Source organism: Mauremys mutica, chromosome 21, assembly GCF_020497125.1.
Source record: "Mauremys mutica isolate MM-2020 ecotype Southern chromosome 21, ASM2049712v1, whole genome shotgun sequence".
NCBI lineage: Eukaryota > Metazoa > Chordata > Testudines > Geoemydidae > Mauremys > Mauremys mutica.
Genome location: NC_059092.1, coordinates 7,530,808 through 7,547,630, shown reverse-complemented (window position 1 = coordinate 7,547,630; position 16,823 = coordinate 7,530,808). Strand labels below are relative to the sequence as shown.

At 50.0% G+C, this 16,823-nt stretch overlaps 2 protein-coding genes across 4 annotated transcripts in view; both read left to right on the top strand.

Moving 5' to 3' along the window:
• PUSL1 (pseudouridine synthase like 1) overlaps nt 1-8,694 on the top strand; it is a 63,681-nt gene extending 54,987 nt beyond the window's left edge. The window contains exons 7-8 of the mRNA XM_044995897.1: nt 6,270-6,432; nt 8,533-8,694. Coding sequence (XP_044851832.1) covers nt 6,270-6,432; nt 8,533-8,564 — 195 coding nt within the window. The 3' untranslated portion in view covers nt 8,565-8,694. The remainder of the gene's footprint in view (nt 1-6,269; nt 6,433-8,532) is intronic.
• Nucleotides 8,695-8,841: 147 nt separating this feature from the next.
• Nucleotides 8,842-16,736, top strand: LOC123354167 (lysophosphatidic acid receptor 6-like). 3 transcript variants are annotated; one of them, XM_044995895.1, is made up of 3 exons: nt 8,842-10,454; nt 11,525-11,628; nt 14,423-16,736. In XM_044995895.1, exon 3 carries the CDS (start codon nt 14,584-14,586, stop codon nt 15,649-15,651), a length of 1,068 nt encoding a protein of 355 aa, XP_044851830.1. In that variant the 5' UTR covers nt 8,842-10,454; nt 11,525-11,628; nt 14,423-14,583; the 3' UTR covers nt 15,652-16,736. The 3 variants fall into 3 exon arrangements, with proteins under 3 accessions (XP_044851830.1, XP_044851831.1, XP_044851829.1); XM_044995896.1 differs by having other exon boundaries at nt 8,842-11,624; XM_044995894.1 differs by having other exon boundaries at nt 8,842-11,628.
• The last annotated feature ends 87 nt before the right edge of the window (nt 16,737-16,823 follow it).

Sequence of the window (16,823 nt, the reverse complement as noted above, 5' to 3'; positions counted from 1 at the left end):
TTAAGGCATTAGTGGGAAAGTGATGGTGCTTTGTCTTCATATAAATAACTCCTCGCTCGTTTGACCTGTGCGTGGGTTTAACAAGGACAAACCCGATTAGCTGAGTTTACTGCACTGTAAACGCAACCTCCTGGATAATTGTTTCCTCCTCTGTTATAGTGTTGCGCTTAGGTCCCTGCAGGATTTGCTTTACATTTTTTCTTGCAAGGGCACAAACAGCCTAATAAAACAAATCTAACTGGAACTCAGATGTTAGCCCCAGCCTTCCCGTGTGTGTGTGCCCGTGTGTGTGTAGGGGGAGGGGGACAGCCTTCCCTTCTGTGTGGGCACAACTGATTGCACGTACAGAGGGAGACTTGCGTTTGCACAACAGCTGTTTGCACAAGTAAGCGTGTCAGCTGGGCCCCTGTGTGTTTGATCTGATTCCCTCATACAGAGTCGGTCTGCGCTCATGGGTTGCTGGTAAAATCAGCTAGTGGAAAATCTGGAGAGACCCACGGGAGGTGATGAGATAGCAGTGGGTGGGGGACCACAAGCAAGTGCTGCATCAGTAGCATGTTTTGTGGCCCAACTCCAAATGTCAGTGGGACTCCCCATCCCTGCGATGTGTGACACAAAGGCATTTAGAACACTACACCTGGTGTCTCCCCTGAGCCTGCGTGGTCACTTTCCTTTCAGTGCCCAGGATACTAGACAGACAATTGCAAAGCTTCAGCCCTGTTGAGGAGGGGTCTTGCGGGACCTCACCAAACACAGCGCCCAGCTTGAAAGGCTGGTCGCTGCTGAGCCAGGTGAAATTACGTGTTGGGGCTTCTGTGCATTGCAGACGTCTAGGAATCCTTGAGCGGCTGTTCCCACGGGCAGTGGGCACAATGGATGAAGTCCCAAGCACGTCAGTGACCCCCGCTGAACCTTCTCTCCTGCTGGTTGGCCCTGTTAGGAGCTGGCTGCCTGGTTTTGGAACCTGCTCCTCTCTTTCTCCTTTTATGTTCCTGGGGATCTCCAAGCCCTTTGCACATTAAACTTCTCGAGGGCAAATTGACTTGCCCACAGTCATGCAGTGAGCTGACCCCAGGTCTTCCCCAGCTCTAAGACAGTCTGGGAGTTGCTCGTGCAGCCTAGCTAGCAAACTCAGCCCTGTATCCCTCTGATGAGCGCAGTCAGTGCTCCTGGGAGAGCAGCTACACTGCAAAGGTGCCAGCTCAGAGCCTGCCAGACTGTTTCTGGAAGTGCTGTCAGCAGACAGGAGCTTTCCTCAGCCCTGCTCAGAAGGGAGGTGCTGAGTTTTTTCTTGGCTCAGATGGCAAGAGGGAAGGAGGGTCAGGCAGTAGGCAGCCCCAAAAGGTGGCTTTCAGGACGTGATTGTGTCCTTTGCTGCTGCAGCATGATGAACTGCATAAAGGGCAGGAAGGAGCCTGGGCTTTTAGTTTTTGTGTCTCCTTTTTTTATTACATTAGCAGTTCAGGTTGTGTCTACTCTGCTTTTCCTGGAAGATTCTGTGATTGACTGGGGAGCTTAAAGGACTATGGGATCTCCACTCTCAAGGAAGTGGACGCAGAGCAATGGAGAAGAGGGATCCTTTTAGATGAGATGTGACAGAAGCTCCTAGGCACTATCACAATTCAAATACTAAATAATCATAACCCCCCTTTAACTCAAACGCCTGCCCAACATTGGGGAGAAAAGACATTTTTGTTAAAGTTTAACCATCCCCCGCCCCTTCAGGTAAGGGCTGAGGAAGTCCCAACTCAAGGTTTCCGGCTCCTCCAGCAAAATCAGACTCGATATTCCTGACAGTTCTGTTTTTCTTTAGCGGGTGGCACGATAAAGAAGCTAAATAAATAGGGGGCCAGCATAATTTTATTTCCACCTTTATAGGTCACCAAAAAAAAGGAGGATCCTAAGGGCTGGAAATTCCTGATGCAAAGTTATTAACTGTGATAGAATTCCGATTTCTCTAGCAGTTTTCATCCCCAAATGCTCCCCTAACTATTTACACGCAGCCAGCAGCCCTGTGATCTGCAATGCAGCTGCCTCTGGGTTGGCAGGGAGCTAGGGAACACCGTGCATGACAGCGAGTGGGCAGACACCAGGGCAAACCCTGCTCTTATGAAAGATGTCCTAGGGTCTTTCATAGCCAGACGGGACCCTGGTTTTTAAGGGTTTGTACAAAAGTCCTGTACACACGTAGCTACCTGCATTAGAGTTTGTGTGTGAAATCTCAGTTAGGCCTGCTCTGATTCTTGGGGGTGAAGGGAGACAAGGTATTGAAAAACCTTCTGCTGAGACGGCTAAGCCAACGCCTTGGGCTGTCATGGAGAGAGAGCAGAGACAGTAGCAAGCACAGAAGGCAGGGCGAGGCAGCTTTTCATGGCATGGATGCTGGAATCATTTTCCCCTTGAGTCATGCGGGGGAAGGCTGTGGGGGAGCTGATTGGTAGCTCGGGAGGAGACAGTGACACGGCTGAGGACAGGCTGCCAACAGTATAAAAGGGAGCAAGTAACTTTTTAATGTGCTTTTTGCATAAAAGCAAAATGGCAGTGTCCCCTCCTGTGAAAGGCCGAACAGCGCTCCCTGGCCCTGAGCAAAGGCCAAATACCGTCTAGCATTTCTACAGTGCCTTGCATCCCCCCGGTCCCTGCTGGGCTAGCTTTGCCCTGAGACGGCCGAAGCCCTCGCAGCACCCGCTGGCTGTACTAGGGGGATTATGGCCCAGGGCTCCTCACTCAGGCTCACGTTCTCGTAACAAAGCATTGGGAGAACTCCTGGGCACCGGGCCTGTTGAGAGCTCGGCTGCGGGCTGGCTCCTTGCACCACCCACTTGTTAATTTCGTCCATCTCTTACGGCTTGTCCGTTAGACCGTGAGCTCTTTGGGGCAGAGACTGCCATGTCCTACGGCCTGAGGGGAGCCGCAGGGCCTGCCCGTGGGAGCAGAGCAGAGGGCTTTGGAAAGGCCAACCTGGGGCTTTCCGAGGTGCCCACTTTGAGATGCCTTCAAAGGGGCTGATACGCAGAAAGCACTGAGCATCCCTCTGGCGGAGTCAGCTCCCCGCCCCGTCTTAAAGGAACACCGGCTGATGCGCTGCTAGTGCCAGTGGGTGGACAGTTTCCATTTTGTGCAGTAACTCTTGTGGGGGCTGTGAAATCCCGTCATCTCCTTTCTCCAGCTGCACTGTGCGCTTTGAACAGGATCACTGCCAATGCCCACTCTCCTGCCCCTCCAGAGCTTTGCCTGGAGAGGATATGGGCCCGGCTGTTGCTGATGGTTTTGCTGCTTGGCTGCTAGCAGTGACACCTGTCCAGCTCCCGTCTGTAACTAACTAGCTGCTGGGCAGTCAGTGCCTTGAAAAACACGACACTGGGTTTCACTTCCTAGCAGCCGTATGGAAACCAAGGCCCATCCCAAACCCTGTCACAGCCGGCTTAAGGGGACTGAGGTGTTGGGCCTATGATTATGATGATTAATTATTTGTATTACCATAGTGCCCATGAGCCGCATTCATGGACCATGGAACATGGAAGTAAAAGACCGTCCTGTCCCAAAGAGCTTCCAATCTATCAGATCCTCTCTTAACGAGTGACAGCGCCTCCCGTCAGCAGACCTCAGTCCTATACGCATCCTTGGTGCTCTAGTTTTTAGCTTCGCTCCTCCTGCATGTTGGTAGATGTGCCCTTTTTGAGGAGGAGCTGTCAGGCTGTGGCATTGGCTTCTGCCGCCCGTGCCAGGCAGCAGTCCACGCACGGCCTGTCTGCAGAGATGCTCAATGCCTCTGGCGTAGGAGGCTGCTGACTTTTGGGCACCTTGGGACAGGAGGCACCGATGGATGCAAGTGCCAGTGGCATCCCTGCAACACCTTCGGTTCCGGGGACAGAGAGGGAAAGAACAACTGTTAGCCTAGGTGCTCAGGTGATGGACATGAGGCCAAGCTTCTCCATGTAGCTGTGGATGAAATTAGCAAGTGGCAGTGGGGAGGTGTTAGATGCAGATCAGAGAAGGTGTTTGAAATATCAAATTGCCGGCTGCGGGGGCATTTCTTCCTCATCTGACTCACTTGTTTTTGGCTTTTTGAGAGAGACACGAGCCCCCGAGTCTCCCCCGCCTGGAAACAAGGTTGGTTGCATAACTTGAGTTTGAAAGCCCAGCTCTGTCGCGTGCTCGTTAGTTTCCTACCACAGAGGGATGTGTGGGCGCTGCTGTTCCTCGCCTCTGCTCAGCTCTCGCTCTGCCCACGCGTGCGCTCCAGTGAGAGGCAGCGTTGCTATGTAGCAGAAAGTTTCAGCGTCCCCGGCCCTCTCAGTATCACTGCAAGCTAGGGTGACCAGATGTCCTGATTTTATAGGGACAGTCCCGATTTTGGGGTCTTTTTCTTCTATAGGATCCTATTACCCCCCACCCCCGTCCCGATTTTTGACACTTGCTGTCTGGTCACCCTACTGCAAGGAGGGCTCTCATGATATAATGCAGAGGGCCTAGGAATATTGTCTGCAGTTCACCCCTCCTTCTTTGGCCACTAGAGGTCACTGTGCTGATTTGTGGTGTTGGTGGCCTCTGGCACTGCTGCCTGCAGTCCCAGGGCACCACTGAGCAGGGCAGACAAATCACAGCAGAGCTACCGCTGCCGTGCAGTGTCCTGCCCCCTGCAGGCTGGAGATCTGCGGCCGTGCAGTGTCCTGCCCCCTGCAGGCTGGAGATCCGCGGCCGTGCAGTGTCCTGCCCCCTGCAGGCTGGAGATGGGGGGCAGCTGCTGGAGCTCACCAGCAGATTGGGGGAGCAGGAGCCGTGCGTGAGGGGGTGTCACAAACGCAGGGTCTCAGGGCATGTCTACACTGCAGTGCAAGCCCAGGGTTTGCACCCCTAGCCCCTCTTCCGTGTACACACACACGGCTCTGTCCCAGGACCCCATAGACCCAGGCTTAGAGCCTCCACCCCTAAGCTCTACTGCTTTGCAGTGTAGACACAGCCATTCATGCTCGGGGAGTATCCCACAATCCCCTGGGCTGACTTTTTGTCCTCTGAACGGTCAGGTTTGGTGGACAGCCCAGTTTTCCCGCGCGGCCCCATGAACAAAGGGCAAGAGTGGCCATGTTGCGGGAGGGCACTAGGCCGTCTGGGATATGCCTGGCTGGACTCGGACCTGCATAATGCAGTGTAGATGCTGGAGCCCCAGGTTGGGTTTCAACGATTCCTAACCTGGCCTTACGAATGGGTGTAGACGCTCAAGTCCCAGGTTAGCAAACCCAGAGCCGGCCGACTCGAGTTCTCTATCCTGCGGTTGTGTTGCAGTGTAGACAGACCCTGAGAGTTAAAAGAGCAAGGCCAAGGGGTGCTTGTGGGGGATGTGGAAGCTCCAGGCTGCCACACTCTGGACAGAGAGTCAGGGCTCTTCGGGGTGACTGGTCTCGGCCTGGTTCTCTTTGGGTATGTCTACACCGCACTAAAGCAGGTGCGGCTGACCCAGGCTGTGGGGCTGCAAAATTGCAGTGTGAACATTTGGACTCAGGCTGGAGCCTGGGCTCTGAGTCCCCGTGACGGGGGGTAAGTCCCAGACCCTGGGCTCCTGCTTGATCTTGAACGTCTCCACTGCAGTTTTACAGCCCCGTGAGCCCAAGTCAGCGGACACAGGCCAGCTGTGGGTGTTTCATCGCAGTGTAGACACACCCAGCGGGTCTGCGCCGTGATGGAGCCTCTGGGTTGGCTCTCAGTAAAGAAGCCCAGCATAGAATAGACCATGGAGCTTGGAATCTCCTCCTAGGGCCTGAGTCCCCTTAATTCCCACTCAGCCCCTCTCAGGATTCGCCCAGAGCCCTTTGGGTCCAGACAGAGGGACAGAGTTAGCTGGGATGAGTGGTGGGAGCTTCCTGCAGCTGGCTTGGCAGGGAGATGCCACAGCCAGTGGTGGCACTAAAAATACCTGCAGAAGAGGCCCCAGAGAGGCAACGCGTTCTTGCAGGGGCTGGTTTATCTGATCTTCCTTTGAGCAAGGGGCGCCAGTGCTGGAATTTGCTTGGTCCTTTTGGGCCACTTCTTCTCAACTAGTGTGTGTTGGCAGGACTCCTTTCAGGATGGCAAGGACCAGGCATGGCTCCCTGAACTGCAGGGCGTGAAGCATCACTCCCTGGCACTGGTAGTTCTGGAACGTTACATGCCCCTGGGCCCTGCTGGGTTACGCTGAAGGCATCAGATGCCGGGCAGAGGGTTTTCACGTCTGCTTTTTACAAGGGCGACGATGGGGCGGTATTTCTAAGCTGAATTCTCTGTCGTTTCAGGTACGAAGGATGGCAGGGGCTCTGGTAGCAGTTGGCCAAGGCAGGCTGGCTCCTTATCACATAAAGGAACTATTAGAGATGAGAGACCCGCTGGCTTATCCACTAAACACCATGGCTCCGGCAGCTGGACTCTTCCTGAAATCTGTGGAGTATGACGACGCTGGTAAGTGAATCCATGGAGTGCGGGTCAGAGGGAACACCGAGCATCGCAAGACTCCTTCAGTGGAGTCTGATCTGCCTCTGAAGGCAGCAGTAACCCGCCCCAGCCTTGCTATCAAAACCATCTTCGCCATTATTCATCTCACGGGCTATTTATAGCCACGGTCCACTGAGTGCCGAAGTCGTAATGGGCGCTCGTTGCAATGGGACATCGTGGACGGGTGCGTTTCCTGGTCAGTTTCCTCCGTTGGTAAAACATTCATCATACAATTTGCAAAGGGCTTTGAGCTTCTCAGATGAACGGGGCTGTCAGTACAGACGAACTAATGAAGCCTCGTTATACCCACGTGAGCATTATGGGGAAACTGAGGCAAAGGAGGTGCAGCAACTTGCCCGAGGTCACAGAGCAAATCAGTTGCTGAGCGAAGTCTAGGATCCAGTAATTCTGGCACCTGGTCCCCTGCGCTCAACTACCTGGCCCCTGCCCTCCCCGAGACAGGAACAGAACCCAGGGTTTGAGGCTCTTAGGCTCTTGCACATAACGAGTAGAGCTATTACCCTCTTTAAACGTTTAATAGCGGGCTGAGAAGGGTAGTGGGCACCATCCAGAATTTGCTCTTGCATCTTCATTCCCACCTCTCACCGGGGTGTTCCTGCACAGAACCCGTAATGATAAGGCCTGTTGCTTAACCTCTCGAGAACAGCAGACAGAAATCCAGGGGGTCCCTGGGGTCGGAGACATGGTATCTATTCTAAGCTGTTTATTTCAGGTACTGCTTGATTGGCTTTTTTTTTTTAAGTTCATCTGTTTCTCCTAACAGATTATGAATTCATACAATCCAAAATTCATATCCCCTGTAGGGAGGGAGGATATTAACTGGTTTGAACGATAAACGTGATTTTATTGCAGGCAGAATGTGATAAGATGGTGTCTTGATGGGGCAAAGACTATCCTATTTCTAAATCGAATACAGCCTCTGTGTTAGTGTCCCATTAAAGGGAATCGATGAAATCTTTGCCATAAACACTTGTTTCTGATGAGATTAGCGATCCGCTCCAAGGGAGAAGGAGGGGGGCATCGAATTACTTCCTAACGAGCGTTGCTGTAGTGACAGATGCGAGCCACCATTGTGAAATGATACAATCATCAAGTACCTAAAGGAGCTACTTCATCCATAGCTCTCACAGCCCTTTATAAAGACGTGTATTACTGCCAATGATGGGGAAACTGAGGCACGGAGAGGCAAAACTGACTTGCCCATAGTGGCATGGGCTCCGAGGCAGAAGCCTGGAGTAGAACCCAGGTGTCCTGACAGCTACACAGCACTGTGCCCTACCTGGCCAGGTCAGCGATGAGGGCACAAATGATGGAGGGTTGCGATATGGAGAAGCTTGTGTAACTGGTGATCCTATGCTGCGTAGAGAGAGGCCTTCGGACCCCCGAGCTGTCTCCAGGCACACGGCAGCTGCAGTGAATAAACTAAACTCCATTCCCTTCTACAGGCGGGGTGGGGACAAATGGACGTCAATGGTTCACCTTCTACAGGATCTCTCTGGGGTGCCCTCCCTGGGAGCCACTTCCTCTCTCTGCAGCTCCTTGTAGAATCTTCCTCTCCTCGTTAGCCAGCGATTCACCAGGGCCGGGCTGAGCTGGTATGAAGCGGCCTTAACAAACACAGAGCGTCCATCTCAGCTAGCCCTCCCTGGGACCGCTCCGTGGCAGCCAGGGCTCCCCGAGGCTCTGTTAAACTGGGGTTAGGTTTCATCCCTCGCAGCAGCAGACGAGGCCTCCTTTGATTTTTCTTGGAGGCGCCAGAGCAGGACTCGGGGAACAAGAAGCAGGGAAACAAAGAGCCACACAACCAGCCTGGAGGCAAAGCAGAGCTCTTGGGCGGGCCTTGAAAACGCTGCAGCTTGTCGGTTTTGGCCTGTTCGAATGGCACTTCTCCCAAGAAGCGCTGGCTGCCGAGCCACCCGCCATCTGCCCGCGTTTGTGGGGACGGAGCCCAGGCAGGAAATGAAGAAACCCAAACTTAAGTGCTTTCAGGTGGGGCTGGGTTTTTCTTTCTTTCCCCATCAATGTTTTCCCTTTTTCTCCTCACAGACGTGGACACAGAAGGTAACGCAGCAGAATAGCGGCCCTGTGAGACGTGCAGCTGTGCCTGAAAGAACTCGGTTGGTGGGGGCCGTGTTGCAGAGATTTCCAGAACTCGCTTTGTATGCTGATACGCAGCCGGGTCTCAATAAACCCCATTGATTGTGGCTAGAGGCATCGCCACGTCGTTTGTCCACGTGCCCAGAGGCTTGGAAGGATTGGTAACTCTGGGCGACCGACAGCTGGTTGGTTTGTAGATTCTGAGCTACTTGGGTCATACCACTGGCTATGCGCTCACATACTGTCTTCCCCTCACCTCCTGCCTCCACCAACATACAGGGAAGGGACCTGTGTGTGCGGAGGGGTGTCACTTCCCCAGGGCACAGACGCAGAATGGGGGTCTCCTCTCTACCCCTCTTCTTTGTAATCCCTGTCGTCTTGCAGACCAACAGGAGACACAGTGAAAGCCCAACTTGAATTGCGGGATGATTGTCAACTAATTGCAGCTGAGTTGTGGACAAGACATGGAAAATTGCGGAAAAGTAATAATGGCCTTTATTAATTGGGGTCATTTGCAAAAGCCAGAGAAGATCTATTTGTTTAAGAAAAATTTGCTAGGACAATAGAAACACTCAAGTATTATCAAAAAGCATGAGGAGTACTTGTGGCACCTTAGAGACTAACAAATTATGCTAGCTAATTTTTTTTGATAATCGGACATTTTGCTGCAACTGTATTACAGTTATTAATGTGCGGGACTGACAGCAGGCTTATCAGTGCACAGAGCACACGGGAATCAATACAGGAGCATAGCGTGGTGGTGAACACACAGATACCTTTTTTTTTATTATTATTATTAAACAGGATCATTTTTTGTGACACTTAAACCTCAAGTTTTGCCTATTTTATGACTAGGTCTGATACAGTCCACATCATATTGTGTATTAATTGGTCTGGCTTGTGAATGGCCCCAAAACACCAGCCTTCCTTGAGGGGGCTCTGTGTGCAACGGCCCATGCCGCAGGCGGTTGAGTACCTAGGTGTGCTGGAGGCTGGCATATTATGCCACTGCTCATCTTTGTGGCAAAAGTTTTAGGCAGAGAGACTGAAGCAGGAGTTATTCTTATACAACATCATCTTGCTCTGCCTTTTGCTTTACCTCTTTTAAAGCTTTGGGGTGTCTTATGGCTTGGTTGGTGCAAACATCAGGGTCTTGTGGTTTTCCCAAAAGAAAGCGACCGTATCGCTCAGTTAAACACTAGTGCTTGGCCGGGTCCTGCTGCAAAAATCATATTTGGTGCACATTGACGGTGCCTAATGTCAACTTTATTAATTAGCTCCTCCTCCCCCTGTGCCTGGGTTGCAATTATTGAGAATGTCAGTGACTGTAGGTGGTTATTTTCCCCCTACCTTCTGCTGCAGTGTGTGGCTGCAAGTGACCTGCCAAGATTATCAGGGTCTAGCTCACTTACTCATTTCCCTGCCATTTGCGGCAACTTTGGGCATCGGGGCATCTTGGTCCTTCCATTCTCTGCCTGTGGCACAAAGTTGAGGTTCCAGAGGGCTGTAATATTTGGTTTCCTTTTGGTTGCTGGGTGGTGGTGGCTTGTGATATACAGGAAATGAGACTAAACTCGAAGACCCTGTGACAAGCTATCTCCTTGACTGCAGAGCTGGTGTTCAGAGCCTACATTCTGCTCCTCAGGGTCAGAGGGTGCTTTTTGTTATTGGGGGGTTGGACTAGATACCCAGTAACCTGTTCAGACAAATGAAAAATACTTAATGCACACTGCACAATCTTGCAACTAACTCCTTGACAGGCGGGGTTGTGCGTTGGTGATGGTGATGGTGAAGTGAAGGATTTCAGCCCTTTACCGTTGCCGGTAGCAGGTTTATCAGTGGACTCACTTCTTCCACCCACTGCAGGAGAGGTAAAAATTTTCCACTTTATTCACTCCTTTCATACACAGCGGGTTGGTTCCTACTCACTTTCTTTCTTTGGTTTCTAATCCCAGTTGCACACGGGTGAGTCGGGAGCTGCATTCTTAGCACTAACAGTGCCATGGGCAGTTCCAAGGAGCCCCGGAAAATGCCACACAATCCCTTCCACGCAGTCGGGAAGGTTAACGTCGGTATCTCAGTAGGGGCGGTGCCGACTGATGTTATACAATGCTTTGTGCATCTGCTTGTGGAGCATTGGACTCACCCTGTCGTTACCCTAGAGACTGGATGTATTGCAGAACGGTTAAGGGACCAGCTCTCATGTTGTTTTGGACTCACCTAGGTATCTGAACTCCACATAGATACAGACACACAGGAAATCTGATGCTATCGATCAAATTTAGGCAACTGTTTCCCTGGAAAGGAGTTGACCAGTGGCCTAAACCTTGCCACATCATTGCCATTTCTCCTTACCAGGAAAAGCATTGGTTAAAATACAGATAAAATCACAAGTGAAATGAATCGGATTTAGGCTCAGGCTAAAGTCAAGTACCGGCCCATGATTTGGAAGCATTAGTGTTCTCTGCTGTGGTGGTGGGGGCAGGGCAGTCTAGTAGCTCAGCTGCCTGTCGCAGTTGTGAATGAACATGGGACTGTGCCTTTCGCTCGCTGGCGCACGGGAAGACTGCCTTTCGCTCGCTGGCGCACGGGGAGACTGCCTTTCGCTCGCTGGCGCACGGGAAGACTGCCTTTCGCTCGCTGGCGCACGGGAAGACTGCCTTTCGCTCGCTGGCGCACGGGAAGACTGCCTTTCGCTCGCTGGCGCACGGGAAGACTGCCTTTCGCTCGCTGGCGAAACTGAAACTCATCTCATTGTAGTTTAACATGACACATGCTGGGCATGATGTGAAATGTTCTGTTCACCTACCGGCCGATTCCGAGTATGAACTGGAACTCTTGGCCTACCTCTGCACTTCCTGTGGTTTCTCTCTGCAGAGCACGGTTGGAGGGTTTTGCCGTATGCTTTGCAAGGTGACTTCATTCTGGTGCTACACTTCAGCCAGGAGAGCTCAGCATCAAGCCTCTGCTTTGTGAAGCGTCTTCAGAGGATCCCGTGTGTTCGTTGGAATTTTCGCATGAGATAAAGTGGCCTGGGGCTGGTGGGTGAGTTTGTTTCTTTTACTTCCCTTTCTTCATTTGCCATGAGATGCTGCATGGCACAGGATGAGGGCAGCTGGCAGCGAGTGTCTGGGTTTTTTTAAAGGAATGCGAATGTTAATACAAGCTGGAAAGCCCCTCTCCAAATGATCGGGCTGAATTAGGTTTGCAACACCCATGATAAATGTTTGAAAATAATTTACCAGCTTATATAGTAACTTTTATTTTATTTTTTTGGCTTTAAATATCTTGTTATGCTGTTAATTCCTTCCACTTGGATGTAATCTGCCTAGGACCCTGCATGCCGACATGGGGAATGCTTGCATTTCTGGTGTTTTACAAGGGATGCTGTGAAATCATTTGACCCGAAATTCAAATTTTGTAAAAACGCACATTTATCCTGTGACTAACAGAAATGTTTCCATTAATAACAATGGAAACTTCTTTTCCAATCCAACAGACCTTTTCCTCTTCACTACTGGGTTTGCAAACCAGAAATTTTGCACCATGGAGAGCTTGGCAAGTGAATCTCACAATGGTGGTTTTCATGAGCCGAGCTGAAATGCAAGAAGTAAAATGGGTGCTGATAAATACAGCAGAAAGAATTGGGTTTTTAAAGAAATGTAGGCGCTGGTCCTGCAAGCTGATTTACTAGCAGAATGCGGCCTTAGGGTAACAGGAGAACCAGGAGTAAACAATTTAGTTTATTTACAGTAGGGAGAAGTTGACTGAACCTGGGGAACTAGGTGCTTCTTCGAGCTTTGTGACATGGGGAGAGTCATTTTGCTGCTACCCCTTGTGTATAACGAAGATACTTAAATTTATTTACTTCTGACGTGTATTGTGATGCTGAACTGTTTGTAAAGAGCCAGTGATGGAATGTCCTGAGTTTTCTTCCCTCTCTTATCCTCATTTTGCCATAACATCTAAACCGAGTTACTCATCTTACCAAGTCAGCACAGCGGGCTGAACCTGATGACCTCTCGAGATCCCTTCCAGCCGTACATTTTCACTTCCTTTTTGTGAGGCTGGAGAAGGCTGCCGTCCTCTTTCGGGGGCAGACCTGGTTTCGGATGCCTACTTAGATGGGGGCTTTAGCACAGCTGTGCAAGATTGTACGCACAGCAGACAACTAGACTATTAGTCTCTGTTTTCATCATGGTGATGTTGGGCAAGTAGATTTTGTGCCTTGGCTAGTCAATTCTCACACCAAGACTGCTTGAGAAGTGAGAGAGTGAGATTTTCCTTTAAGTTGAGTGGGTTGGTGTGGTCAGTTAAATATCTAAAAATGTTACTTATGGGAAAAAAACTGTTTTCCTGCATGGTGCTACCTCTGCTGCCTGACTCAGTCTGCTCTGTTCCACGTCATTCAATTAGTGGTCAGTAAAATTACTCTCTCTTTCCTTTCTTATTTCCTTTAGACAAATTCTACAGCCTGTTCAAAACCCCACCGCTCACTTCATTTGCTAGTATCCTCTCCACTCACACATCACTCTTATTTATTCAGATCACCCGGGCTGCTCCTCAGATGGAGAATTACATTTAAGATAGATCCAAGACCATTGCAACCTCCTTGTTTGTGTGCATAAATCAGGATGTTTGTTTTAGGCCTGCTGCAATTTATCCGTCGCCCTTTTTCTTGTCAGGGACAGGGTCAAATCATAGAGTTGTCGCTGCGCGTTTAGATCCTGCTCTGGTGAAATTCTCTTACCTGGTTCGGTTTTGCAGTTATTTCCCTTTTTCCCTCTGTTATTTGAAAGACCCCCCACCAACAGATTGTGTAGTCAGACTTGCTCTTCGCCCTGTAGTGCCAAAATGAAACTATTCCCCCCATCTGTTATAACCGTCTTTGATACTTCTTGACAACAGTACAAGTGAGGGGAAGTGGGAGGAGACTGACTGTGCTCATTTAATGTATAATGAATAGTTGCATCTACTTTCCTAGGGCCTGGGTTACATGAAACCTCACTCCCCGGGAGGTGGTATCCCAATTGTTTCAAGAGGTTATTTGTATTAAGGTGCAGCGAGAGGCCCCAGCTGACATCTAAGCCCACTTGTACTCGGCTCTGTACAGATACGTCATGAGAAACAGCCCCTGCCCTGACGAGCTTGTAGTCTAAGACATAGGGTAGGAGGGGCAACAGGCACAGAGAGGTGAAATGACTTGCCTGGAACAGAAGCCAGGGCTGCTACGCCCAGTCCTATGCTCAGATTTGGATGCCTAATTTCAGAGAACTGGGGCTTGGCTTCCACCAGTGCTGAGCACCTCTCAGCAAGCTGTCCCAAGCTGGGCATGCAGACTGAGGGGACGCTTCTGCTAACGTTGCGCTGAAGTCATGCAGCACGTTCATGGGAAATAGCCTGGCACTAGCCCTGAGTTCTTTAAATCAAGCCTCAGCTGTTTTAACTTGAAGACTTTCCCCTGCCTCCCATTGCAAAGGGAGTTACACACAGTCAGCACGCTGGTGAAACAAGCCAAGGGCAGTAAATGGTACATAACCCTGCAAAACCAAAGCCCTACTCCCATAGGGGTCACGGCAAGGAGCCATCTCAGCACAGCTCTGTTGAAGGACAGTCCCGTATTTAACGCTTCAGCCCATTGTAAGTTAAATGTGTGTCCCCTTTACATATTCTATACTTGGCTCCTGTAACTGGTCTCCTCCAGCTGCCTGTTAAATGTAGATGAGCTGGGGGCTGCGGCTGCTTAATCTCAAGCGGTCTCCTGTTTTAGGGGATATTTTTGATTGTAACGTGACAAAATCTTTCCCCACCCCACTAATGCTTATTTTTATCTTATTAGGTTTACCGAGCGTAGACGCTTTAGCTGCATTTTAACCAGAGCTGGCTGATGTAACACCACAACTCAAGTTCTCACCCCAGGACAGAGCGCGCCTGATCTTTTGGAAAGAAGAGGCTAATCTAGGCTATCCCCACAGAACTTGGTCTCCGGCAGCAGAAAGCATGGCCAACACTTCCTGTGCCATGGCAGGGGGACACTCTAATGCAACAATAGTGGATTGTTATGTGGAAGCAGACTTCCAGTACCATCTCTTCACTATCATCTACAGCATTGTCTTTGTACTGGGACTGCTAGAAAATGTCTTGGCTCTCTGCCTTTTGATCTGCAAGGTCAAGCACAGCTCTCACTCCTACATCTACCTCATCAACCTGGCTGTAGCAGATACCTTGTTTGTTTGCATGCTGCCCTTTAAAATCCATTACCACCTGAACCAGAACGATTGGATCTTTGGAGATATGGCTTGTAGGATCACCGGGACCTTGTACTACATCAACATCTACGTCAGCATTGCCTTCTTCACCTGCATTTGCGTGGATCGTTACGTGGCCGTGCTGCACCCCTTCGCCTACATCCGGATCAAAGTCACCCACTACAGGATAGTGGTCACAGGCTTTTGGCTCGTTGCTGTAAGCATCACGATCCCACTTATCCTTGGGGGGCCCCTTCACAACAAGGGCCCAGGGAACACGACTGCGTGCTTTGAGAACTTCTCGCCGACCAGCTGGACCCATCGCATGATGCCCTACAATGTCTGTGCCTTGCTGTTCGGCTTTGTCATCCCGTTTGCCGTCATCCTCATCAGCTACCCGCTCATCGCCAAGCGGATCGCCCACACCAGACGCAGCATTCACAAGAAGAAGGCCTCGAGGACCATCTACCTGATCCTGCTCATCTGCATCCTGTGCTTCCTGCCTTATCATCTCACTCACCTACTCCACTTCCTGATGAGGGTCCAGCTCATCCAAAGTTGCCTGTTTACCAACTTAATTTACAAAATGCGCCGGGTCACTTTGGCCCTGGTCAGTTTCAACTGCTGCCTGAACCCCATCCTATACTACTTCACGGCTTCCAGCAAGCCATGGCGGCTCGGCCTCAAGTTCAGATCCAAAACCAAGGTTTATACCATCTGTGACAGAAAATTCAATGACTATCCTTATAAAAGCAAGCCAGCAGCAAGACCACCACCACCGCAATTGAATGAAATGCCTTTTTTAAAACAAGGTCAGTAAGTGATTCACCCACAGGTTACGGGTTCAAATCCACCCGAACTTTGAGGAGGAGGAGTATTCAGGTGAGATCAGGTGGTGTCACTCCACTTCCTAGGAGACTAGAGTGTTAATTGGCAAGGGTGGGCTCAGCAGACACCATGAAGATAAAACACATTAGCAGAGGTGCCTGTGTTGTGTATAAATAGGACTTCAGTTTTCAGAGCTGTTGATCCCAACTAAAGTGGGTCAAGAATGTATGGCAGTATTTCCACTTCAATGTTACTTATTAAGCAGTACAAAAAAAATCCTTTGTTTGGAAAGTGGTGACATTGGAGGCTAATTTCCAAAGTAAACAGAGCAGCTGGCTTTCTGCTATTTAAAATATCCTTGTAGAATAAGAACAATTCCAGTCTCTGTGTATAGCATGAAATATTAGATTATTAATAGTTGACAAATTATCTAAACTAATGGACCTGCACCAGTACGGTTTGGTATACTGACTACTTGACAGTCATTTCATCATCTGTAGCCGCCTCTCAACTTTCTTAGGTATCTTTGACTGATCAAGGCCTGGGACTCAGGGCTAGGTTCTAATCCCAGTTGCTTTGCAGGACATTGGCACATCATTGAATCTCTGCCCATCTATAAAACGGGAATAGCTAAGCACCTGCGTGTTGTCCCTTTATTTGCTGAACACTGTGAAAGTTAGCTTTGCTTTCTATCTGAGGGATGTCTTCTTGATAAAAGGCCCCCTGGGGAGTACAGCACCTCAGCTTGCATTCAGGCTTCTCAGCTATTGTTTACAGCCGTGTAAGCAGTTACTTATCCACTACTGCATATGCATAAATATTATGCTTAGTTTGAATCCCTCAGGCCTACTTTTAACCCCCTATCAGTGTTCTGTACTATTCCAGCTGCCCCTATGTTCAATGCAGAAGTAACAAGATAATTGAATCATTTTGTTCACATGCTTCAAAGGTGGCGGAGTGAATTAAAATGCTGTTAAGAGGAGCATCTTCCTGTGCTGTTCGTATGTATGTTGAAAAAGCAAAGTGCTGGCACCAGAATGTTTTTTAATATTACAAAAATAAATGTGAATGGAAAGATTTTGAAAATCTTTTACCTTGCTCTACAAGGAACACCAGCTGAAGCTGCTCCAGGTAACTAGATGCAAACAGCTTGCTCAGTAACTG

Coding starts and splice junctions, on each gene's coding strand:
- LOC123354167 (XM_044995895.1), top strand. CDS start 14,584: ATGGCCAACACTTCCTGTGCCATGGCAGGGGGACACTCTAATGCAACA.